Source organism: Solea solea, chromosome 6, assembly GCF_958295425.1.
Source record: "Solea solea chromosome 6, fSolSol10.1, whole genome shotgun sequence".
Taxonomy (NCBI): domain Eukaryota; kingdom Metazoa; phylum Chordata; class Actinopteri; order Pleuronectiformes; family Soleidae; genus Solea; species Solea solea.
Window position 1 is genome coordinate 7,109,249 of NC_081139.1, and position 27,433 is coordinate 7,136,681.

At 41.8% G+C, this 27,433-nt stretch overlaps 1 protein-coding gene across 3 annotated transcripts in view; it reads right to left on the bottom strand.

Annotated features, from left to right (window-relative positions):
- Positions 1-27,433, bottom strand: part of slc12a5a (solute carrier family 12 member 5a) — a 138,508-nt gene that overhangs the window by 67,868 nt on the left and 43,207 nt on the right. The window contains exon 1 of one of the 3 annotated variants that reach the window (XM_058632521.1): positions 24,423-24,625. The exons of the other annotated variants lie outside the window; for them this stretch is intronic. Within the exon in view, the coding sequence (XP_058488504.1) occupies positions 24,423-24,477 (55 nt within the window). The 5' untranslated portion in view covers positions 24,478-24,625. Of the gene's footprint in view, positions 1-24,422; positions 24,626-27,433 lie in introns of those variants that run through there. 3 annotated transcript variants of the gene reach the window in all.

Genomic DNA, 27,433 nt, shown 5'->3' on the forward strand with positions numbered 1-27,433 from the left:
TCAAGTTCAACATATGCAGTCTAGAAGACTATGTTAAGTAATTACCTTGTGATTCAGCAGAGGGCGCTCTGAGCGCAACCTTGGAACACTCTCTTGTCACAACAGAACAATACGACTGTGAGCTTAGCTCTTATCTCTACTCGAGTGGAGATGGACGAGTTAAATCCTGCGTGACTAACAGTAAGAATTATCCGAATACCTCTAAAGGAATTGCTTGTCACACAACATTCATTCAAACATGATGTTTGGAGAAAATGACAGCTGCACTTGTTACTATGTTTAATTCATACTCTGTCAACAAATTCCATGAAAATCCATCAGTTCTTGCCTCCCCCTGTGGCTGTGGCTCTCAGCACCAGGACATTCTCACCCTTCTGGGGTCTTAAATTGGAACAAAGATAAGGGTAGGGTAAGGTTTAATTAAAAAAAAAAAAAAAAAAAAGCTCATCTATTTGATCATTTTCATAGTACAAAGAAACACGTGTTGATCGTTATTAACATACAGGGTGAGCAGTCTCACGCTTTATGCTTCTGGTGCAGGATTTAACAACTTCTATAACAGTAAAACACTTCCGTCAGACAGAAGTCCCAACACACACTCTCTCTCCTCATTACAACACAAAATGACTCAAACTCCTCCTGGATGAAATGTGTTGACAGATGTGTTTAGTTCTGTTTTATATAGCATTTAAATGATTAACTCATGGAATTCTTGATTTATAGATCATTCAACTAACATGTTTAAATGTTTGATGCATTGAGCCCTCTATTTGTAAATCCATTGGTAAGATTATAAATTGTGAGAAAATTCAAAACTATAAAATATCCATGTTGAAATAGTTCTCTGTCCTAACAGTCCAACCATATATGTAGATATTTAAAAAAAAAAGCTAAATAATCATTTAACAGACTGTTCATTTGAAATTAAATCAATATTTCTTTTACTACTGTATAAAGTAAACAGTATCCCTGAACACTTTCCTTTAAAATGTCATTACTGTATATGGCAATACAAGCAATTAATAAAATTAATTTATATACATGCACACACAAACACAAACATGCTTAAGATACAACCAGGCTTGGTCATGTTGTCCTTGAGCTATGTTTTTTTCGTCCGGCGGCATAAATGTTCTCAGTGCACACAGTGTTTAACAGCAGCAGCTTAATAGGCTGTGACATTAGACTTGACCGTGGAGGACAGTGGCCCTTTTGATATGAATGTGCGTGAGTGGCGCTCCTTGCTTTTTTTCCTTTTGCCTTTGAAAGTGGATGCTGATGAAATGCTAATTACCCGGGGCCATGAGGCAGGCGCGTGCAGAGTTCAAAGGCTGGTCTGGGTGCAGCCGAACCTCAAAGTGCAAAGCTAAATCTGTTCCGCTTCCAGTTGCTTCATCTACCGCAGGCAGGTACCTCAGCAGAGACATTCTCACCGCTCGGTTTCATTACAGGCGTTACACAACCTCCCCTCCAGTATGTGTGTGTGTGTGTGTGTGCATATGCTTTTGTAAGCATAGTAAAATGAATAGTAAAATGAGAGGCTATTGTCCTCAGAAATAAGTATCCATGATGCTGCAGATTTAAAAGTTGTGCTGTCTTTCTGTCTCTTCACCCATATGGACATGGTGTCCATTTGAAAGTGAAGCTTCACTTAATTTATAAAAATGTCCCGCTGGATGTTTGTCCTCTCTCGGACTTTATTTCCCCAATTATTTAAAGTAGATTTTGGGGTTTTATTTATTAGATGTGGAGTTAAAACAATCCCGCTGCCTTTGAGAAAGTAATATGTGCACAAATGGAATGAATAGCAGCGACCTGATGCTGCATTGCACTGCAGCAGAGTGTGTGTGTATGTGTGTGTTAGAGGAGGCAATGATGGGTAACAGGTAAATAGAGGTCACTTCCAGAAGGAGGATAACAGAGGAGGATTCACGGGCATGCAAGCAACAAGCACACACAGTCACACATGGTCAAACACAGTCACACACACACACACCAACTCGGCTCCTGCCTCCTCAGGTGATTTATGAAACGTGTCAGCAACAGTTTTTATATGGGGGGGGGGTGTGTGTGTGTGTGGTGATGTATCACCCATGAACGTTCAGTTCAACAAGTTACTTCAGGACACATTTTCATTGCAAAAGATGTATTTGTGTGTCCGTGTGCGTTCCGACTGCATATAATGAGGGCATGTCGTGCAGGAGACATTAAAGTAACACACTGTAGGGTTTGCTCTCAGGGTCCCCCTACGGTTAGGAAACGGTACCGCCTGTTCCAATTGTTGTAAAACATATGTTGCGGTAATACGCGCTTTTGAAAAAGTAGTAAAGTCGTGTCATTTGTTGGTTCTTTTTGCATCATCGTGGTTCCAACCCCGAAACCCACAGTGCCATAGTGCAAATGTAGGCGTTACAGACCCACTCAGGCTTTGGCGGGTGTGCCATTCACCCTTTGTTGAATGTTGACGTACTATCAAAATGAGCTTGGAGACGTTATTTGAAGGTTGAAATCCTACACTGAGTTGCTTTAAATGTTGCTTGCTGTGTCACGAATCAGTGCTGGATTATAGATTATGATAAAGAATGTATCATAAAGGTGACCGTGTGATCCCACGTCTTGTTTCTACAGTTTCTACAACTACTGTATACGCTTCAAAAAGAAAATGAAATAAGCACATGCAGGAATGATTGTGGCAGGGTTGGAGTGACATGGGAGCCAGAGCTCCCATAAGGAGAGGTGTGAGCTCCCATGACAGCAGTTAAATCACACATCACACATTTGGGTTGCCAAAACTTATAGCCACCAAACATTAGTGTCAGAGCCGTTTGTGTCATTGTTTTGGTGTTTGGGACCTTCCACCACTTAGCGGGAGGATACATTCTCCACGGAAGCCCATTTTTTTATTTTTGGAAACATGTCTTTTACGTGTGGTGTGGACTTTTTGAGTGGCAAATGAGTCACTACAACTAGTTTCATCAGAAACAGTGCACATTTTAGGTTTTAGGATTATTATTATTAACGCATACAATACTAAGGCTGAAAGAAAAATACATTGCATCTCCTGTGAATTACAGCGATAATGACTGTACTTCCTCACAAAGCGACCATGTCCTGAATATAGCACAAACAATGCCCGTTGAGAGTGTGCCAGCGTGAACCCATTAGGGAGAATAGGCCTAGATCCGATTGCTATGATCAGCCATTTATTAAAAAGCGGCGTCTTAAAAAGGCCGTTGCCATCGTAACTCATCATCACGGGTTTTAGACCGCGACCGCCGCCTGCTGAAAACATTTTGGTCTATTTTTTTGTCTGCATACACTTTACTTTCTCAGCAGCTATTGTGTTATGTGGTGTGTGCAGTCACAAATACCTTAGATCGAGATTATTAATACTTAATCCCTGGATCAAAGACACACATGCAGCATGTTAGCAGAAATGCCATGACCAAAAAGGCACACAGGTACAAATTAAAATGTTAAGAAGATGCGACTGTGCTATTTTTGGTTTTGAGTCCTGTCCAGGTTTGGTGTCTGTGAAGTAATACATGACAGGATGATGAGATATAATTTTTTTGTTTCATCTCCAACCTTCGTCTCCTCCCCCCATCCAGCGAAACACTTTGTCCTCAAGGTTTAAAATGACAAGTCATTTATTTTCACTCTGTCGGAGGAAACACACAGATGAGATGGAGATGTGGTGCACCCACACACACACAACACCTCAGGGCTATTTAACTATTTAAAGTTAATGCATGTATGCATCTCTACCTGCTTCTTTTACTCCTCATAGCTGAATCATTAAATATACTGCAGGCCTGAGATGAAATTACATTTTCTAAGGATATAATGAATGCTGTATGTATGGGCTTGTTGAAAGAGAGTAAAGACGAGCAGAGAGAAGCAACTGTTGGTCTGCCAGGTTCAGCAGCTCAGGTCCAGCTTGCCTAAACTGCCAAATGTTAGGTCCTCACCTTTGATCTGATTTGCACATCCAACTCAGTGGCGACAACGAACAGTTGTGGTTGACACTGAAATCGGCACACTATTGATTACACATAATTATGCCTTTTGATGAGATGGTGATATGTGGAACTAACCGGGGGGTAGTTTCAATCTGGAGGCTGGTCTTGCCCTTGTCTTATTCCCAATCTCTCAAATAGTGGTCAATCCAGATGGTTAGGGCAATAAAGACAACCTGAAACTGCGGGGCAACAAATAAGAAGACATTTCATTTTAAAAGTATGAGTTTTTTCTCATACATTAAAGATGAACCACTCTTACATTTAAACCCCATTAAAAGGTCTGAACCTTTTCTATAAATAAGTAATGCCTCTGTCAACAGACCTTAATGGTTGACCAGCATCTATAAATACAAAATAACTATAGCATTAATAAAATGCACACTAGTGTATTATTATTATGTTAATGTTCTTCAAAAAAAAGAAACTATGTGTGACTAGTTGTACAGATTTATGGGCTCAGGACTCATTTTCTGTAAGCTTGGTAATAAAAGTAGAAAATACACCCAAACAAACAAAAAAGCCTATAGTTCAACAGACTCAAAGGACACATGCTGGCTTTGGTCTTTTCATGACATTTTGTTCACAATGAGGAGAAATATAGAATAACACCAGTTCTGCCCTTTAATGGAATTCCAGAGACAGTGGTAATAAGCGTCCTGAGGAGAAAAGGTCAGTTAACAGTCCTTCACTTGTCGCCACCATTGGCAGAGACTCAATGGGCTGAAGGCCAGAGATTAATCAAATCAACTAAAGACAGATGAGATAAGTGACAAGGATGCGGCAGCAGTTGCCATGACATTTTCAATCAACTGATAGATGATTTATAAGGAGAGTTCTGCATTACAGCACTGCATACCCTCTTATCACTGCCACATTTGCAGATGGAGTGCATGCAGTTAAGCGGACAGGTGCAGGTAAGGTGCATGAGAACGTACTTTTGACAGTAACTTAAGAAAAGGACCAGTTCAGGCAGCTGAGTCACCCTCAGCAGACACCTGTCCAGCCCATAAGACATCCATGAAATGTGGCAGGCTTCCATTCCTCTCACTTCCTCCTCTCCTTGATTCCTGCCCTTGTCACAGTCTCTTAATCCTACCGCTGCTGTTAGCAGAGCAGCAGGTCTGGAGGGCTGCACAGCCTCTGCATGGCAAACAGTTCAAGGAGAAGGAGGAGGGGAGACGCCACATTGATGTAAGTGATTCCATTAGAGGACATTGACACTGGCATTACATGCTATTGACACAGCCGCAGGTATTAATAACATAATAAGGATGTTAAACTGTCATGAGTGTGCTTTTATAATGCAAGTGTGTGTCCTCTCAGAAGGACTGTCCTGCGCGGCACTTCTCAAGAGAGAGAACTTATGTATTGTATTATTGCAGAGGATCAGAGGTAGAGGGTATCTGGGTGCTTATCAGACCTCTGCAGCTGTGTGAGTGCAGCTATAGTGAGGTCACTGTCACCGACATGACTCTGTGTTGTTCCTAATGTCCGAGTGTCAACAGTGTGACGATCAATCTTCACGCCATTATCTCTTCCTCTGTGACCTTGATAAGACAGAGCTTATAAAGAGTCAGAGAAGTACATCATTTGTTACCTCAGCTGGCAATGTTCATGCCTCTTTCTTTCATTATACTTCCTTACACTCTGTGTCTTTTGGCTTCTCCTTCTCTGGGGGTCACCACAGCGGATGATCCGCATATTTGATTTGGCAGATATTATTACGCCCGGCGGCCTTCCTGATACAACCCTCCCATTTATCAGGCCTTGAGTCCATCACAAGGAGCACACTGGACATGCCCCCACCCCTCCCCCGTGGCTGGGGGAGTGTCCAATTATAAGTGACAAATGGGGATTGGGCACATTGCTTGAAACCGGCAACCCTTCGGTCACAAGCCAAGTTCCCTTTCTGCTTGGCTATGGACTGAACTCCTAAAACCTGTTCCTACACTTACATACATGTGAAACTGAATATTGGGTTAAACTTGATGAATTGAAGAGAAAGAGGTGTCTATTTTACGTTTTAATAATATATTTTACATTATTCTTTTATTATACTTCTATTTTTTTACTTTCTATTTGTCGTGTATCTACCCTTTGCTGCTTTAAAGGGTGAATTTCAAGAGCACAGGACGAATAAAGTAGTGCTTTATTATTAGCTTTTTTGAAGTTGTAATTACAATTGTGTGTATGTGTGTGTGTGTGTAGCATGTACATAAGCATACATCTGACCCTGCCTTGTTTTTAATGGTTAATATGCTGTAAGGGTTTTGAAATCCCTTCGCGATCTCCGTGTCGCATACAATTCCTTTTTCACACTAATTAACCGTGCTTCATGCAGTCTCTTGTGATGTGTTGCGTATGTTCACATTATGATAATGATAATGATCAGTCAGCATACACTCCCCGCCATTCGGCGCTGCAGTCGTGAATTAACACTGCTACACTTTCCACATATCTGCGCGTAAAGATCGGCTCCTCTCGTTTCATGACTCCTGCTTTATTGACGGTTTGCCGCCATCTGCTCCTCAGTCAGTGTCAACGGTGTCTCACTCCTGATCTGCTGGCTCCTCGCTCGTGTTTCTCTCCTCGTATCGTTCCTTCATCTTCTGTGTTGCATTCTATCTTAAACTTGATCTTGCCTGCCTCTCCATTTCTCTCTCTTTTTTTTTTTTTTTTAATCTTACGTCGTTCTCTCCTCCGTCTATCCCACTCCTCCTTCTCTGGCTCAGGAGCCAGTTTGACTGCAGCGTGACCTACTTAGCGGTACTGCCACTGCTGCTGCTGCTGCTGCCGCTGCTGCAGCTGAAGCTGCCTGGCATGGGTGAGAGTTGGCATAGTGATGTAGGCACCGAAGAGGTTCTCATGATGGGCACTGCCAGCAGAAACCAAACAAGCACACAGAGACATCGAGATAAAGTGTCCAAACACTAACCCTGCATCTGTGTGTCTCCTGACCTGGTTACGAAAAAAAACTTCAACAGGAAAAGATAAGACTTTGATTCCAAAATCACACAAAGTTTTTGGCATTAACATGAAACATATAATCACGTAAAAGCCACAATCCTACTTACTTGATTTCCTAGCCGTTTCCCGGTGTGATTAACGACTCATTACTCATTACGTTTTCCTAACGACGCCAGTCATCAACTGAAATGAGAACGTTTCATTTCAGCATTTAGGTCTGCATATTGTTTGATGCTCTGGACTGATAATGGCAATCTGCTAGACCCATTTGTGTGTCCATCTGTAAAGTAGCAATCTTCATTGTCTGTTCAACAACACGGGCTATCGCTGCTAATGCTAACCACATGTCTATTATTCATTCCAAACAGAAGGATTTCTCCCAAAAAGGTTCAGTACAAACTAAGTGTTTATGGCAGAAACTGGACAAGCTCAGTCTTTTGCCGAGGGTTGCCGGCGATGTGTTTGAATTACATTTTGCATGCAGCAATTACGGTTTTGCACAAAAAGCTATTAGATATTTTAAATCTTTGATTCAGCATGGTATCATGTTGGGCAGGTCTTTTGGAACAGGTATGATTTGTCCATATTCATAAATAATCTTTTTTTTTTTTGTCCTCATATTTGACTCAGAAACTGTGCTGTCAGTGTGAAAGATGTGGATGCCCCCTACTCTTGGTGTGATTAGTTGACTGTTTCTCCAACTAGAAAAAAAAACAGTTGTGCAATCTAATTCTGAACAAATCGAGGTTGTGGGGTGGATACTCTTTAGCTTATTTATTACAAAATCTATAATTTTGGTGTGTTTGCTACAGAAGAAACACACCAATGAGGACAGAATCGAGCAAGTTGTTCATCATAGTGCCCAATAATCAAAAACAAAGGTGCACTCACCTTTCTGTGTCTTGGGGTTCCAGATTGTCTCAAACAAAAACTATCTAGCCACTTTTTGACCCAAGTCGGTTTGTTTCTCTTAATTCTCGAACCAGGACCGGGATAAAAAAAGGGGTTACAAACAAGTAACATTTCTGAAACCTTAATCTCTTCTCTGTGTAATTTATCTCTGCGGTAGTTTAGGTCCTCACTGAAAGAAGGCTGCAAGCAAGCCAATAAATCCCTTTTCTGTCATAAACATAAACATAATGTACAGCTCATACTCACTCAAAATACTGCAGAGGCTGAGCTGCTGCATTTGCTTTCATGGAAATGCCAGAAGAAAGTTCTTACCGTGTATGTATGCGTGTCATGTACGCTCATGTAAATGGTTGTGTATCACTGTGTTTGCATGCATACACAGTACATGTATGTGGTGATGAATGCAGCTCCCCTGTGAAAGGCTAGAGTGCATTTTCCTGTCAAATTCCTCTGTTTGCTTTCTGGCAAGACTGTGTGACCTAGCCCAGATGTTGCACTAATGAGCTGGGACAGTGGTGCCACCTTGTCACACGATGTACTGCACATTAAGTTAGAGTAACACAGCTTTTCTTTTGTTTTTCCCTCCCAGTAACTACATATATTTTTTAATACCACATGCCAGAAAATGTATTAATGTCCGCAATTCCCTGCCTCCGCAATAGCCCCCTGAAATTACCTCTGCTGTGCGTAATTATCTATATCTCCAAGTCATTTTTTAAAAAAATTACAAAAAAAATAAAACAACACTCCTTGATTATACATTCGAAAACAATCAGATCTGCGGAGTCATTTGCATGATTGCGTTGCCTGCAAACAGTGTCAAGAAAGATGGAACCGGACAAACCTTTCACATCACAAACACGCACGTTTGTTTCTGAGCCAGTGAATGACAACGCGGCAACAATATGTTTCATGTATATATTTTTATCCAATGAGAAATCCGGAGCATACACAAATCCATACTGACACACTTCCATATCTCTTTGCCTATTAGTGCATATGATTGTACATAAACCTGAGTCACTGTGCATAGACATTTGCTATGTATAGTATATTTGAACAGCGCTACAGTATGAGCTGATGCGCACGTGGAAATGCGGTTTTAAGTGAGAGCCTAGTTATGATGCCTCAGTGCCTCCAGCTCAGGCTCTACTCCCTGCATGCCTGGTTTCCTCACGCAGGACTGACTGTCACTATCCATCTATACACTCATTATGCAGGACCCCGAACAAAGCACTTATTTTCAATTTTCACTTGCCTGATTAAAACAGGCTAATTAGCACAGTGACATTCCCGGAAAAACAGCATTCATTTGACGGAGGACTTAAAACGTACACATAATTTTAATACATTATAAAAGGTGTGTGTGTGCGTGTGTGTGTGTGGATCAAAAATGTTCACGTCTACATTCGGGCTGCAGTTTCTCTAGAGAAAAAGAATGTCCTGTGTTTCTTTAAAGGTCTGGCCAGGTTTTGTAAAACAATTCTGCAATTTGTCTTGAAGACCCAGACGGACTGCAGTGCCCTGTAAGTGAGGCGGTGCACAGAGTCTCCAGGCACCTGCTAATCATGAACTTAGGATAAGTGAGAGTAGGCTCTGCAGCGGCAGTGATGCCACACGCACACTGCGATCTAAATTGTTTTTGTCAGCATTAGACGGGAGATAATGATGGCCTAAGCACAATGTGGGTATTTTCTCACCATCGGGATCGTTATATTGTGCTGCACCTTAGCAACAGGCACTGTACGTATGAAGATGGGAGTACAGCAGCATGACAATCATAATGTGCTCCGTTCCATCAGGCAGTGACACTAATATCGGAGGTGTTGGTGAAAGCACGTGTAATGGCAGTCCTCTCAGGTAAGTCCACTGCAGGGACGAGGCATTTCAGGACAGGGGGAAGAGTAGAAACTAACTAGAATTGATCAAAAATGGCAGGTGAAAAGGAATGCAAAGTCATGTTGCTATAGCAACAAGCCATGTAGGCAAGGATAAAGACTGGATTCATGCAGTCACTTTCTCCATCTCTCCCTCCCTCTCTCGTCCAAGAAAATATGAGCAGAGCCGCTGCGTGGCCATCTGAGCAGGTTCCTTATGCTCTTGTAAGATATGTCACATTTACTCCTGAGGTATGGGGGAGTGGCTTCATTCTGCTATGATATTTTCCTTGTGGCTGTAGCTATCGAGTACTACCGATTCCAGGACAGATTACATGCTATGCCAACCTCCCCCATTTGTATGCAGGAGGCAGCGTTGCCGCCGATATCATTTCTAGAAGCAACCGCAAACGTTTTTGAATAACAGAGCCAGGAAAATGTCAGGTCGCTACTGCAGCAGTGAAGCTCTGACAAAAAAAAACATCCTCACAGTGGCAAGACGTATCTGTAGGATGGATGCACCGCCACAATAAAACCTAATAGTTTATTCTATGCAGTAATATTCAGTAAATGAGCCTCCAGTGACTCTGGGGCTTGCTCACAACATTCAGATGGAGTAACCCTGCAGGCGGCAGAGATGTTTGTGCTACATTGCTTGATGCCATCTGCGTCGGCCTTTATTAGTTGGAAGAGAAGCAGCCACAAGAAGTGCTGCTGCAGTTATGTATGATTTGGTGCTATATTAGAAATAAAAAAGGAACTGGACTGAACTGAAGCTGAGGGCTTCAATCAAGTGTTCATTATGTTCACAGACGCTCCGCTGTCACCTCGGCATTTAAGTGCTAATGTATGGCCCTCTGCTCTATAATCCCAAATATGAATGTGGTGGCCTCATTCAGTCAGTTATGGTTTGGCCATGTACCACGGTGCCTGTCGGGCACACCAAGCACAGATTATTATATTTCCTGTTGCTCCTGTTCCTCCTCCAAAACAGAGGGTGACAGCTGCTATGGAGGCAAAACAACAAAGCCATAGGCAAGTTGTGTTTTTTTTTCCAGGTTTTGTTTGAAATCAGTGAGCAGAAATGAATTCATAACAACTCATTTCTTTACTTCTCTCTATGTGATCGAAAGATACTGAAATAAAATGTTCCACTCTAAATTAAAAAAGCGCCAAAGGTAACTAAGTTGACCTGGCAGCCATCTTGTTTAGAGACATCTGCTGAGGAATCCTTTGATGTGCCGGAGCAGTGATGGCAGGCAGGCAGCCCCCCCCCCCCCATCACACCAGTCCCTCTGTTTCTTCCTCCCTACACAATTGTGCCTCTCAAATATTAAAGGCTTGTTCGCTCTCTCCGGCGATAATGAAATTAAGCGGATGTGTGACAAGCTGCAGCAATCCTGTCCGGGAGGAGACCGCACCACGCATGGGACACGGGGGGAGAGCAGGTGGAGAATGAGGGAGGATGATTAAAAGAAAATAGATCTGAGAGAAATGGAAGGCGCAAGAATTATTGAAAAATCAAAGAGCGTCAGCGTAAACGGAGAACAAACCAATCTCACACGGACGGACGATTTATTTTCTTTTTTTTGTCAAAGCGGCACAATAATTACCAACTCAAAAATAACTAAAACGACAATTAATCTCAGCTGACAAGGCAGCTCACAGGTCTTGAGATTAGACCCAGCTGTGATAAAGAGCTGCCGAGCCAAAGTCTTGGCTGCACTAAAGTAAAAAAAAAAAAAAAACGACCTAGGAAGCAGCTGTGGAATAGGAGAATGAGGGGATTAGGACGTGTTGGGTTCAATAATCTAGACATCACGGACGAAGACGACAGTGTAGGAAAGTAAGAAGATGACACACAGCAAATGAGGGATCAGCAGTGTGTAAGTAGAGGTCCAGGGATTAGTGGACCGAGGTCACGGAAGCCTCGCTCACTCTCACAGACTCGAGCATACGCGTAGAAATCTCTGTCTTAGAGACGGACATAGGGCACGAAGAGAGCGACTGAGCTTTGAGGGCGAAGACTGGACTTGACAGCCCTTGAAAAGTGAAAAATGCATACAGTGTACATTTTGAAGCACCACTGGTGAAAGCTTTTTGTATTAAGCATTCAGAGGATACATGAGACATCTTCAGATGGAGACAAAAAGTGTAGAATGTACAGGCTTCTATTTTAAGATGTTGGGGGGGCTTTTATGTCCCTTAGCAGAAGTCTTCAGATATTCATATTGAATAATGAAGGCCATAAGACCAGGATACATGCATTCATTCTAGTGTCACCATCCTTTTTGAATTTGAATGAACTCAAATGGATGTTATGTAAAAAAAGGGCTGCAAACCACGATTGGCTTGATGGAATACCAAATTTATTTCTAAGACAATGTTTTGGATGCATGAGGAACGTTGAATATGGTAAGACATGAAACAATTCAGGGTACACTGTCATGTCTATCAAGCGCCAGGTTTCATTACATAAATAAATGGCGGATCAAACCAATGAACGTGTTATTCCGACAGTGTCTATGATTAATGCTGTCAGAATATCACATGCATTCATTCATGCATGTGTTAATGTAAAGTATACATCTTACATAGACTGCCATTAATAAATTAAGTAGTTAAGATGCCATAACTGCTTATCTGGGGTGTTGTTGGATATAATCTGGATTGGCTTTTTTTTTGTTTTTTTTTACCTAAACTGAGCTGAAATAAACTAAAATAGCTGGAGGTAATGATCTGGAGGTTTGCTTGGTTTACAGTCATTTAATCCATTGTTAATATAAAAGCTTTTATTTGTGCAGCTTAAAGAAAATGTGTCTAAGGGTCAACTGAGGGGCTGAACTGTCAGCACTAAATCAGAAGTCCAGAGATGTAGGAGTCAAACACCCTAACAAGTGAAATACTGTGAAAAATCATCATATTCTGCATTTCTGCTGTGGCGCACACAACACCAGGCTCGGAGCTCTCCAGTTAAGTTGCTCCATTTCCAGTGTGACAATAGCTAAATGGGGTTCTATTGAGCAACAAGACGGGACAAGGGGCAAGTGGTGTGACTCCACAGCTGACAGATTGCTCACCGTTATTTCATTTGCCGAGGATGCTGATAGGCCCTTTGAGACGTGGCAAAATGGGAAATATTATCCCTGTAGGCATATCAACCCCGGACACTTGCCTGCTGAGAATTATGCCGACATGTCAACTGCGCTGTTGTCAAAGAGACAGAGAGACACATAAACAGAGAGGGACTGTTACGCAGAGGTGTTACACCACTGTGAGCTAAGTGGTCGGCCGAGCCAAAGGCAACACTATACTCTGGGGAGCGGCGCATGATATTCATACTCCCAGCCATAAATATTTGATCGTGAGATTACACTATACATCTATACGTCCACTTAGCTGGGCTGTGTTTAAGTGACGGGCTGAATGGCAATGATTGAGGGAGATGGTATGGAGTGGCTGCTCGAGGGCGTGTGAGTGATGTGTGAGCGAGGGCAATCATGTGAGTTTGATTGCTTTGTTTCTGTGAGAGAGGGAAATAAAATTAAGTAAAATATTTAGAGATGGACCTGAAATATGAATGTAAGTGGTTACAAGCACGATCAATTATTAAATTAACTCAAACCATATGCACCGCACTGAAATATGTGTGCTCTTATTTCGCCATCCATCTCTATGACAACACATGCAGCGGAGATGTGTGTGTGTGTGTGTGTGTGTGTGTGTTCCAGCAATTATCACAGATGTTTCAGCCAATAACACACATATTAATCACAATCTGTCTAGTACTGCATCTCTCGCTCTCTCTCTGTGTCCTCGTCCCTCTTCTCTTGCACGTCTGTTTGATCACTCACAAAAGACACTCGTCCAAATACAACGTTTCACAAAAGACACTGAAAAAAGGCGACAGACAACACACAGATGTATGGGCACATACAACATAATGCACCTAACAAATTGGACCATTTACTAATAAGTACTCGGGTTGTTTTGTGTATATCTCTAGAGTTTGTTCGGGTAAAAGCGAGATGGGGTCCTCTTCCTACAATGAATGACTATTATCCCAAACAACTCCACTGATAGCTCTGCCATTGAAAATTATAGTGTTGCTCTTTGTGTTCCAGTCATAATGGCCCTAATCCAGTAATGCCCTTGTACATTTATCTGTCCCTTCGAGCAACGTGTAAAGGGGAGACAGGGTGAGGAGGGGGTATGCTATTAACTAATACGGCAATTTATTTGATCACACAGTAAATATGATGTCATATTGGGACGATAAACACGTGGATTTCACTTTTAAAGGCTGGAAGTCACTGGGCTATTTTGGGGGGGAAAAGCGCTTCAAATCGCCTTGTGTTTCAAAATAAAACAAACAAGCCTTCATTTTATGTCAAGGCTAATGATTTCCCCACTGCATTACAAGCCTTGGGAAAGGCATTCGATAATACTCCCCAAACCCTGCCAACCAATTTCCACTAAAACAAATAAATAAATAATTTTATTAATTTTTTTTTTTTCTGTGCACCCTAATGGACAGGAACTTACGGGAAACTGGAAAAACCTCAAGCCACTTCACTCCCGAAGCCATAATTACAAACGGACAATGGGGCTTTAGTGTGGTCAATCACACATGGAGGAGATTTATAATCATTCCCTGCCTTTATAGGACAATGACATCTGGACCGCAGGCCGTGGCCATGAATGAGAGGCCCGAAATATTCATTTGCAAGTATCAGCCTTTGCTAAAGACAGAGGCGCTGTCATTAATGTGCTGTCACTATTCAGGATAGGTTAGTAAGTGTACTATATTTTTACTTATCATTACTTATCACAACGACTTTGCTCCAAAGTCAAGTCGGTCCTGTCCTACTTTCATGATACAGTTTACGTGAGTTACAGCTCATTGGTGCAATGTGGGGGACACTTCAATTTGCTGTGTTTGTAATTTCATAGAACGACACTTACACACATATGAAGCGCATTGCATTACACAAATAAACAAACTGTTAATTAATCAAATAATAATTTTCATCAGCACTTTTTGTGTTGCCTTGAGCTCCTGCATGCATATAAAAGGTTCAATAAATCTATAAAAAAAAAAACAACCACCAAGCTCTGTTTTTAGCTTGTTAGCAATAGAAATCATTCTCTCGTAACTCAAAGTTGAATATTTTATTGTGGACATGATCCATATCGGGACAAATTCATTTTTCACTGATGAGGAAAAGAGTGACTGACGAGGACAGGAATGAGCCTCTATTTTCTTCTCGGTGTGTCTCTGCCCGTCCATGTGTCCGTGCTGCCTCATTACTTTAACGGATTCACCAAACTGTACAGTAATTAATCAGAAAAACCTTTCATCATATCGGCTCTATCATTTACATCGTCTAAAAACTGCAGTCTGTGCATTGAAGTTGGTGCGCAGTGTGTGTGTGAGTCCACTGGCATACTGATGGCTAGAGTGAGAGTCATGGAGATGAGGCAGACTGTGAGGGATTGATCCCCTCCACACACACACATACACAACACACACACTTGCGTCTGTTTACAAGGCTGCGTTTGATTTTCATCCAAAGGTGGCCCACGTGCTGTGTCTTGCCTCTACAAACACCACCACTGGCTTTGCAGTCGTGTTGAAATCCCTCTGCCCACTCATACCCACCAATTAAGCTGTTTAGTTTAAAAGGTACAGCCTACCCACAATGCCATGCTGTACAACACAGGATCCTCCCACACACACACACACATACTCACACAGGAGTTTCCACAGCTGAAACTGTGTCCATGTTGCTGCTCCTTCCCCCAACACGTTTCTTTACGCTCTACTTTTCCATGCAAGGCGATTAGATAATAGCAGGACAGTCAAGCAAGCCGGCAACGCGCCAAATGCCACCCTCACTTTTAAAGTGCATCTGTCCACTAATATATCACAATCTGTAATGAAACCAGTACGGTTCCTTTAGAATCCAATGAGAATGGCACTAAGAGCGCAGACCTTTGCCAAGACACAGAGTGTTCTCTTCAGACTCTTCAGACTGAATCTGCACCAACATTTTTCCAACGCAAATCTTTCATACCCATTCGCAACGTGGAGTTAAGTATCTTGCACAATACATTGCCACGCAGGTTAACGGTGCATGGAATTTAACCCACAACCTCCAAGAGACTGCTTGCTCTACCACTGAGCTAATGTCCAACCAACCAACCAACCAACCAACCAAACATAAACTCTTCTAGTTTAAGGCCTACTTTAATAGTGGGATAAATTTCTTCTTCTTTTTTGTTGCCGTTACAAAATCTGTGAGCAGATATGATGATATCTTCAAACTAAAACTAGATATTTTGTGCAGTCTTTTCTAGAGAAGATCATTAAGGTCCTTATACTGTGCATGCAAATGTTGTACAGTCATAGTGTTGTGTACTTTGTATACAGCATAAAATATAACAGATATAATCATCATGCCAAATTTCTCCACTTCTTCCCTACATTAACAGCTCCATCACTGGTACAGGTGCAGATGTGCGTCAAATCAGGTACAGCTGTAGCTGTAGCTGTGCTGCCAACCTATGAGCAGGCAGCATGTCCAGTGTTTTTACAGGTGCAGTGGGGCACTCGGCAGTTTCACCATCCATTGGATTATTACACAGTGAACCTTAAAGTCAATTTTTCTTCAGTTTCTTCAGCTGCCAGTCATAATTTCTCCCGCTGTGATCTTTAAAGTGTAGCTTTGATGTGTGTGTCCACTTGGCATTATAAATGAATCATTCGCCTTTACTCGTTCGCCTTCATTAATAATAATGAACAGCAAACGACTGGTTCACAATGAGAATAAAAGAGTAAAAGTACAGTACGGGTGCACTCTTTTGTTGCCGTTTGTAACCGGCACTTATGCAACACTATGTAAAACTGCCCTCCTTTGCCACGGCTCTCACTGACAGGTCTAAGGAGAGGTGGAGCAGGCAGGAGTATCAATATGTAAGCTGATGTTTAAGGGCATTTCTACATCCATTTATAGACCGTGGAAGTGGAAATGAGGCGTGAATGTGCACCACGCTCTGCTGAGATTTATAAAACAGTCAGGTGAAGCTGTGCCATGATAAGTCTAGTGAAAATAATGTGTGTGTGTGTGTGTGTGTATCTTTTGCACATACACATGAATCCACACAGACTTCAAAGCATCTGGTCCCTGCAGTACAAACAACCACAGCCTCTTTTTTTATTGGTTTTGCCAATATTAGCATGCACATACATTAAAAAACATCAAACAAACATGTATGACTCACTATATACACACACATGTTCAGAGCCGAGTGCACACGTGATGGCAAGACCATACTGTATTAAAACTTCTCTCCGAGATGAAAGAAACAGAAAAAAAAAATTCAGTTGGCTGGTAGTTACACAGGCAATTAAAGATGGAGCAGAAGGGATTGTTTGGCCTTCCTCAATGATAGAGGGAGAGAGACGGAGAGAGGGCCATGACACTGAGGTAACGCGTGAGCAGGAAAAAGAGCGCTACGTGATTTCTCTCCGTGCTTTATAAAATGCTAATGATTTATCCGCCAGGGAGATTCCTGAACTGAGATAATGTATATTCTGTACGAATGTGAGCGTATACCACAGCAGCGGTTTGTTTGAAGAAACTGATGAATGGCAGGGGAGAGGCAGTTAGTGCTGTATTTTGTTTGTCATGTTTAACCTCAGTGTAAAGGTTTTTTTTTTTATATTTAGCAAATATATGGAACATTTCCAACAGCACAGACTGTAACCATGGCAATCCACATTACTTGGTTACTTTTCTTCTCTTGAGCCAAATGAAAACAGCTTGATACAATGAGATGAAGCCAGGCTCTCGCTCTCTCTCTCACACACACACACACACACTCACACACACAGTGAAGTTTTGTGTACAGAGTCGATGCAGTGACTGATTGTTGTGCTGCAGGGCCGACCGTCTCAACCCCACACCAGGTAAATCACTGCCAATAGGTATTTGAGTGAGAGCCAATCAATACGCGGATTCTCATTATGGTTCAATCTCCTTTAACAGGTCAGTCTGCAGCCATGTCAGATGGGTGGAAATTGAGAGACTCATCAAGGACTTTGGATCTCTTCAATACTGAGCCAGGGGAAAGCGAGGATATGTCGCTCTCCCACCGAAGTGAAGATCCACTCGGACAAATGATGACATTGTGTGAACAGGTAGAGCAAGTACCAGCTATGACAAATGTTGCGTCTTAGAAAAATGGACTGTAATATTCCCAACAAGCTCCTCGTCTCCTCCACAATACCACTGATTGTGAAGGTGACCTTGACATGAATGAATTAACAGTCATTATTGAGGTTGCTATGGTGTGGAACAATCCACATCCTTGTTATATACTACTACTGAATATATAGTAGGTATAATAAGTTGACAAAATAAACCATGTCGATGATGAAAATTTGTTTAAACCACCGTTCAATTATTGCAATGCACTACAGGAAGTGCTGGGGGCAGTAGAACCTATTTCTCCCATTGTCTACACCAACTAACTTCTTTTCCTTTCGGCTTCTCCCTTCAGGGGTCCCCACAGCCAATCAACCTCCTCCATCTCACCCTGTTCTCTGTATCCCCCGCTCTCACACCAACTAACTTCATGTCCTCTTTCACTACATCCATAAACCTTAGTTAGCATTCTGAACTAACACAGAACAAATATGATATGCAGAAGAGTGGAAAGGATTTAGTCTGTTTAACTTTACAAAGGTCTGTTACACAGAAATAACAGACAACTAGATGACTAGATGTCCCTCTTTTGTCTGAATAAAACAAAACTAGAGTTAATTCTTAATAAATAACAACCCCTGACTAATCGATTAATCATAAAAATTAATCGACAGATGACCTGACAAAATAATCGTTGGTTGGAGCCCCAATATTGATTAATATGGTTAGAGCTTTAGGTGTGGATGGCCCTAAACTCAGCTATAATTAAGCTTCATCCCCATTGTATCATTTATCACCAAAGGTCAATATGGTGACCTTTGACCAAGCGTGGCACCATGCTGTGATCATCATGTGATTATGACCCCCTCTAGTCAGAATATAATTACTAACATGTTGTTGGACAGTTATCAAATAAAGGGGGCGGGGCAGAAAAGTGTCATAAAGCTGCACGGTAAATCGCCAGAAAATAATCCAAATCTAAAGATCGTCATTGTGTACACTTACTGTGAAGAACTGCAGATGATTTTGAGATTACATATATAATATATAAATATCTTGTATGAAGAAGATTAACAATGACTACTAGATGAGGGATTGCTAATCAATTACTGATTAATTGTGTCACATTTATCTTATAATTTGGAAATTACCCTGCAATATTTAGGAACAGTATTTAGGCTTTGGTTTTGTTCCTCCTGTGGTAAGAAAACAATTTTCAGTGCAGTGGTAAGAGTGAGGATGAAGGTTCCTGTGCTCAGCTTGCTTGTATTTCTTTTGGCATGATTCATCCTTTTCCTTCACTTCTTCTGGCCTTGTTTCCCCCTCCATAAAACTGGCCATCTATTTCTCTCAGACCATTCATTCATTTGAAATGTTCTACCTCAGAAAACCTCTGTGTTTATACACCACTTTTTTTCCTCTTTTTTTTGAATAGCAAGCACTGCATTAATATTACTTTCTTTATCTTATTTCTTTCTTTTTTAATATTAATTTATATTGAGCTTCCAACCAAAAGCAATGACACCCTTTAAAACCAGTTTAAACCAGTACAGTTGATGAAAAATAAAAAATAAAATTTCAGAAAAGGGAGGGGAAATGAGTCAAAAGGTGTATGACTAATGATTGTTGCTTAGTGTGCGTGTGTGCATAATGCCCTTCTTTTGTCTGAGCTTGTCATTGTGAGTTAACAGTAAGCTTTAAGGAAGCTGGGTCCTTCACTGCCAATTACACTCTCCTGCTTTTTAATTGACAAACCAATGAATGAATACCCATCCATTACATCTGAACACCCACTACTGATACTCTAATTAGTGCAAAAATCTATTTATCTGTCCGATCCTTACGTGAGCCATTGTGCTCATGTGTCATTACAGCCCATCATTAAGAAATTCAATTAAATGATATATAATTACTATCTAGGTTCAAAATTGAGGAGCCATTCGCACAATGGCAGAAAACAGCACTGACTCTGAAAAGCAGGTGATTTTGATGAGCACGTACTGGGTGAGAAATAAAGACAGAACTGGCTGAGACATTGTCCACGACTACATTTGTCAAAATTGAGTTTCTTAATGGTGTACAGTGCAGCCCTGACACAGAGTTTGTGAACACAGCAACATACCGCTGAATTTTCTGTACCATAGAACACACTTAAAGGCCCAGTGTGTGATATTCAGGTGACACTGAAGATAATATCATTTTTTATGAGTGTACAATCACTTTGTATTTACTCTTTTTTTTCAAAAAACCCACAATCTCGAGTCTTTCCATGGTCAGCTCTACAGTGGCCGCCATTTTGGACCATCATGTATTTCCAATAGTGTTGATGTTCATTGGTAACTGAAGGCTACATAGCATGACATTCATCTTCACCACGAAATGCTGGTGAATGTTTCAAACTGGAGCTTTAAATGCTCATGTTTTCAAGTAGCCAGACAAATAATTTACTGTGGTTCTGTTTTGGCCCCAGCGATCTCTCACTTACTGAAAATCTCTCTCCCTCTCTATCTCGCTCTATCTCTCCATAGATAAGTTGCAGAGCGGGTAGACAGAGAATAATGACGTTGAGCATGCACAACAACTGCCTCCCGAGGAGAGAGCCCTGGGGAGCATTTTGCAGTATTACGCAGTCAGCCATAAAGTAAATACATCACAACCACAGCCTTGACCAAGAGTATGAATTGACCAGGAAGAGAGGATGGATAACTTTGATCAATCAAGGTTTCTTAATCACTACTAATCGTTTTGTCAGTTTAAAATGCCATTCTAATACAAACGACCTGCATGAGAATCTTTCCTGGAAAAATATTTAAGATGATCAATAAATAATTAAAATTGCCGCAGCTTCATTTTATATTTTTTTTCCCCGGATATCCACGGAACAAATAGGACGTATCGCACACCACTATGTCCAAACTCAGTTTGGTTCTGTATTGTACATGTCATACATGTTAATCATTCATATGAACCTGCAGCACAGCAACACTGAGGTCTCATAAATACATAAACACGGAACAAGGTAAAGCTCCCACGAGTGAAAACTAATTACAAGATGAATATGAACTAAATTTTAGTACAAGAACAATCTTTGTATCTCAAGTTATAAACCGTAAGATTGTCATGAAATGCTGTTATGACTAGTCAACATACTCGTTTTTGCTGCTGGTCGTGGACAATAACCTTCACAGTTTGTATGATAGTAAATCAGTTGTTACTGTGCTTTCTTTGATATCGGCCTCACTTTAATTACTTCAGTTTTTTATTATCATTTTATTAAGTCACTGCTAATGCAAACCCAATCTTTCCTGGGAATCAGCCCTAGTACTTCAGCAACTATGGTGCCATTTGTTTTTCTTAAAGTTTCACATGCACAGGATCAATAACATTTAAATGATCAGAAAAAACAACGTCATTTTTTTTTTTTTTCCCACATAGGCTTTCAGTTTGCCGTGCTACGGTTGGTCAGCTGACCCCCCCTGAGCACATTTCCATACAGCGTACTGTGTCCTTTTGCTTACATAAGGAAAACTACTCACTCATTAAACCCGGGCGAATAAACTGAACTGACAAAGTAATGAGCGGCTGAATACATGAATGAAATACTGCAGACAGTAACACACATTTGGAGAAGGAGCATGAAATCACGTTTGCTTGCTAACAAGAATCCAAGCACTTGAACAGCGGCAGTTAATAGAGCACAATAAACAGTGAGTGCCACGACTGTCCCAGCAAACATCACTTCAATTGTAGCTTATTACTGTGGAGAGGTCACAATGATAAGCAACCCTACACATTATTATATAACACACGGTGTTATTAAAAACGAGTACAAATATTTTAAATAGTAGGCTTGTGTCAGACACAGTAGCAGGAAATAAACCATCTCAAAGTCCTCATTATGAAGCAAGGTTTTGGAGCGGTTCAGTCATTCAGAATCACACCCACTTTCACTGTCAAAAAACATTTTTTAGCATTCTTATGAAGTACACAAGTACACTTGCATCACATCTTTTATTTGTTTATTTTTTCACAAGACAAGCCCTTGTGGGTTTTTTTTTAATCTCATCTTACTTCTTTGTCTTCTCATGTATGTCCACATTTTTATTCATCTTGTGTGCAATAATAAATCCGTGACCATGTGAGCTAACTCAGGGAAATTAATTAAACCCTCTCCCATCTCGCTGCGTCACTCCATCTTTTTTAGACGGCGACAGCTTCCCCTCTTGTGTTTCAAAATCAAGATATGTCCCGCCATTAATCCCCTTCGCTGCTGCAAATAGGTCACTAAAACATTGCCTTCCCTTCAACTCTTCATTGTATCTCATCTCCCGACACCAAAGACACTCCACCTCTCAACCGCTCCAAAGACAAAATAATATGCAGGTAATTAACAATTTGGTGGGAGAGCAACACAGGCAGCATAAATATGCAAATCGGCCCATGATCATGCTCTTCTCTTAGTTTCCTTTGCAACCTTCATTTCCAATTTCCTGGAGAATTATTCCTTTCATCTTTGCATACTTTATGAAAGTTGTGCAGTGCAAAAATACACCTTCACAAAACAAACACACACACATGCACACGCACACACACACCAAATGCAAATCCCTTAGCTGCCCTCTTGCATGCAGGCTATAACCCAGTCATGTAATGAAGGCTATAAATCAGCACCATGGACAGCACTATGCAGGCTTGTGCTGCTGGTGTTGGGTGGTGAAGGAGAAGGGGGGTTCATTACCAGAGAGGGTGGACAGCGACAGCCTCTGAGAAGCCTTCTCTATAATCTGTAGCTGCCCCACACACCAGTGATGACTACACAGATGTTTCAGGTTGTTGCAAAGTTAGTTTAGCACAGCTATTCTTCAAATTAAAGGGGTATGTGTGTGTGTGTGTGTGTGTGTGTGTACTTGTATTTGTTACCTCTTTAGGACCTTTCAAAACACTAACCTTGTCAGGACCACGAGTTTGACTGGAGACCAAAACTGGTCCTGATGAGGCAGAACCAAATTTATGAGGTATTCTTTTCTTTTTTAATTAAAGAAGATGGACGATGGCTGCCCCTGATGGTTCCAAATTGTCGCACTTATAAAATGGGGTCATGCCTCAAACCGCCCGACAACCTCTTACATATATTCATTACATAAACTCTTAGTTCATGATTTGAATCCCCCCCCTTAAAAAAACTAGATGCCCGCATTAAGTTAAATATTCATGTTCCCAGCACTGGTCTATTTTTATCATTAGCACAGGTAGGAGCAGCAGCACAGTGAATGTATTCTCTTCAGTGGATTCCCGAGTGACCGCGACTGGCAACAATTTGTGTGGTTTGATCATAACACAGAATAAGACGCATGAAAAGCAAAAACTTAAAAAGGGAGGCGGGGAAGAAAAAAAGAGACAAATGTAGAGTGCACAATTGAAAAAGAGGGCAGAGAGGAAGAGAACTGGGCCTCAAGAGAGAAATGTGTGCAGAGCTACGACAAAACCGCAGCAGAGATTAAGTCGATTTGCAGCTTCTGCACAAGTAAGTGAAGAATTAACCTCAGTTCGGATGAAAAAAAATTGTATAATGATGATATGGTTATTGGGGGATTTAATATCCTTCCAAAAGATGCATAGATTCAAATTTCTTTGAGTAGGTATTAGCCCCCTGCCGAACAGCTGGTATCAAAGCACTCACACTGCAGCTCTGCACAAACCAGCGACCTACAGGTTCTCTCCAAGTCATGCAGAGACTGAGGACTGGGCTGAGGGACTGGGATTGGATGGAGAGCTGATTTTGACAGCTGGGGGCGATGGGATTAGCAGCAATGCTGTGTCGTTAACTGTAAATGTGAGTAGCGGTGTGCATGTATTTTTCCCTCTGTGTGCGTGTGTGTTTTTGAGGGAACACATGGACAGACTGCCTGTCCACAGAGTGCCATATGTGCTGGGAATATTTACGCTGCCATGAAGAATGAATAAAGCATTAGATAGCTGCAGGGAAAAAAAACAGAAAAAAAATCCCTACTGTGGGAACATGACCGTATGATCGCGTGTATTACTAGAAGTTTGTGCATTTGTGCGTGCGCTGGACGAAGCTGTAATGCCCTTATGATCACCATCCATCGTATAGACTGAGCCTATTACTATTCCTGTCACAACAGCCTTGCAGTAAGCGCAAAGGCAGAGCAGGAAAGCAGGCCCTCCACCATACAATGCTGTAATTAATACTTTGTCTTTCTCTCACACACACACACACACGTATACACACACACACACACACACCAAACTATACTGACCACTCACTTCCATCAGGTTGTTTAAACCTAAATAATATGTTATGTTATGTGATACTCCTCTGTGTTTGAATGGCCAGGTTTACTGTATATGTGTGTGTGTGTGTGTGTGTGTGTGTGTGTGTGTGTGACTGCATGACACATCCCATCACTCACCCTGGCTCTGTGCTCCCCCGTCCCCCTCCTCTGTGTCAGTCAGGTTGTTAAGCATCCCGGCTCCTCTACGGTGCTCTTCTTCAGCTGCGGAAAACGATGTCACCTATCAAGCTCTCGGCGGCTCTCCCCGTGCTCCACGCACTGTGATGAAGCCACAGAAACAGCGGGGAAGCAGGGCAGGAAATATGCCAGCCAGATCCTCCTCACTCCTCTCTCCGCTCCTCGCCGCCCGTAGGATGCACGAAGAGAGGCAGCAGAGGGAAGAGAGGGTTTTTTTTTTTTCAGTTTGTAGATCCTCCTCTTGACGTCTCTTCTCCACTGGCTTGTAAGCGTGACACTCTCGCTCTCTCTCTGTTGCTGCCTCTCTCTCCCTTCCTCTCTCTCTGTTGCGCTCTCTCTCTCTCTCTCTCTCTCTCTTTCTTCAGGAGGAGGAGGAGGGAAGAGGGAGGAGGGAAGCTGCAGGAGTTTGGTAGATGATGGAATGCCTCAAAGCCGCACACTTGCTTTCTCCCACCTTCCCTCTCTCTCTGTCTCTTTTTTTGTCATCCTTATTTCTGATCTTGATCTTACCCACTCAGGTACAAAAAAAAAAGAAGAAGAAAAAACCCACACTCACTCTCCACAGCTCAGATGCTGCTGCTCAGTCATAGCTGCCAACTGATTGCATATTCAAAGAGCAGTGTGATTTCCTTTACATCTATCCCTCCCCTCCCTTCCTGCCGCTCTCCACTCATCACAGCTGTCAGACCGAGCTATGATTGAGGAAGCAGAATTGATGCAGTGAGAGGAGTGAGCAGGCGTTATAGCCTCGCTGCTCTGCTGTTCTCCGTCCACAGAGGTGCATTATACATCGGCTTCTCCGGCCTGACAGCTTTGTAGTAAGCCGCCATGCTCGGTGCTCACTCCCTTCTTTAATGTCAGATGCAAATACGGCCTCTGTTTCCTTCAACAGATGAACAAGCCCCATCAACATCAACAGCATCCGTGTGTTCTTATGATAAACAGCTCTCCCTGTTTATGCACTCAGATGCACAAACACGCTGTCTTTGTATGAAGGTGCATCAGTGTTTGGTTTTTATTAAAGCACAGTTCCATACACACACACTGACACTTGTGTATATGCAGCTAACAAACGAAAAGAAACAAAAGAGAGTTGCTCTTTATCTTTACCTTATTTACACCATCATAGAGAGGTTTGTTTCCTACTGAGAGGACATGAATAGTGGCGGGTGGCACACTGTCAATTAGGCCGGTGTCATTTTGATCCATGTAGATTCATTTTGATCTGGTACACAGTGTGTTATGAGCATACATGTGTGTTTCTATGCCCCAACCACTGTGATCCTGCACCAGAGATATGAAAACAATTAATCTTGGTTTTAGTCAAACGTCATAATTTAACAATGTCTCAAAGTACAATTTCCTTGACAAATGAACAATACGTTTACATTTCCTCACCGAGCTGCACAGACAGACACATTTCTGTCAGTTTGTTCATTAATATTCACCCCATAGCCACTTTATTTTGTAACAACAAAGGGCGTGAGACAAATTAAATTACAATATCCACAGGATAAGAGCTTTTGTATTACAAAGCAGACAAAGCATTTCAGGTGGCACAATTACATTCTGAATGACGTGCTCAACATCATTCAGTATAGATTATCGTGGGCATAGTTTCAAGCAGTCAATCAGCTGCTTAAATGTGCAGGGCCCGACACGAAAACAGATTATTTATATTGGTTGCTACAGTGATTCTTGCATCGACCGGAGAGGCAGACTAATTTTTTTTTTTTTGAATGACATGGAGGTAAACACTGAAGAAAACACATTATTAAACTGCATTATGAACAGCAAGGGTATTAGTTACTGTGATAATGGGTACTTAACTGTTGTACATTGCACTGCACTCCACCCACAATCCTGGTGCAGCGCTTTGTGGCAGACCTTTATGCTGTAACAGCAGCTGCAGTGGTTTCAGAAAGTATAGGGACCTCTATACTATTGTATATCTAATATTGTGTTGTTTATTGTGGATTTAGAAAATAATCTAGAAATGTAATGTTTCCCATCCAACAATACGCAATAACCTAATAATAATACTAATGGTCACAAAAACACTTAAAACAATTCCAAAGTGAAAAGTATTGATATCCTTAATACACTACAATCACAGCTGGAGTCTTCTTGGATAAGTGTCTTCAGGCTTCCCACATCTGGATTAGGACAGATTATCACAGTCTTCCTGACTGAAAGCCTCTGTCAGACTGGATGGTAAACATCTGTGAAAATACATCTTCAGCTTTTTTTCTACCTATGCTCAACGGGCTTTGAATCTAGGCTTTGACTAAAATCTGTCCAAGACAGCAAGCCAACCCTGTTGTGAAGCCATTCCAGTTTTGTCCTGGCTTCATGCTTTGGGCCACAAGATAAACTACCACCCCAGTCTCGGGGTGCGAGACAGACCTCTTTGTTTTAGGCTGCATTCATCCTTCCCTGGATGTTGTCTTCCCATTCCTGCTGCTACAGCTCTCCTCCAATAGCAAGTTGCTGCCACCAATGTCCTTGTATCCTGTAGCGATGGTATTAGCCATGTGAGCAGCTATGACTACTGTGTGCCAGTCACTGCATATGGAGTTCTGCCCAAAGGGTTCAGTTTTAGTCTCGTCGGACCAGATAATCTTTCACCTCATGCTCTCATGAGTCCATAAAATGCTGTTTGGCAAAAACAAGGCAACCTGTATTAACCTGTATTATGGCTTTTAAGCAAAGTGGTTTTATGTCAAGCCGTTCTACTCCAAGGGACTGATTGATGGAGTGGGGTTGAGATGTGGCGGTGGCGCTCTGTTTGAGTGACCCATGGATCCTCCTCTGAGACAAAGGCCTGTTGTGCCTGCTTTATCTGTTTGATGAGACAGTCGACGCTAAATATGCAACAGTGAAGGGGTCTGAAACCACATGCAGTTCTGTCCCATGCTACATAAATCATGTAAATGAAGGTCTTGTCCTGC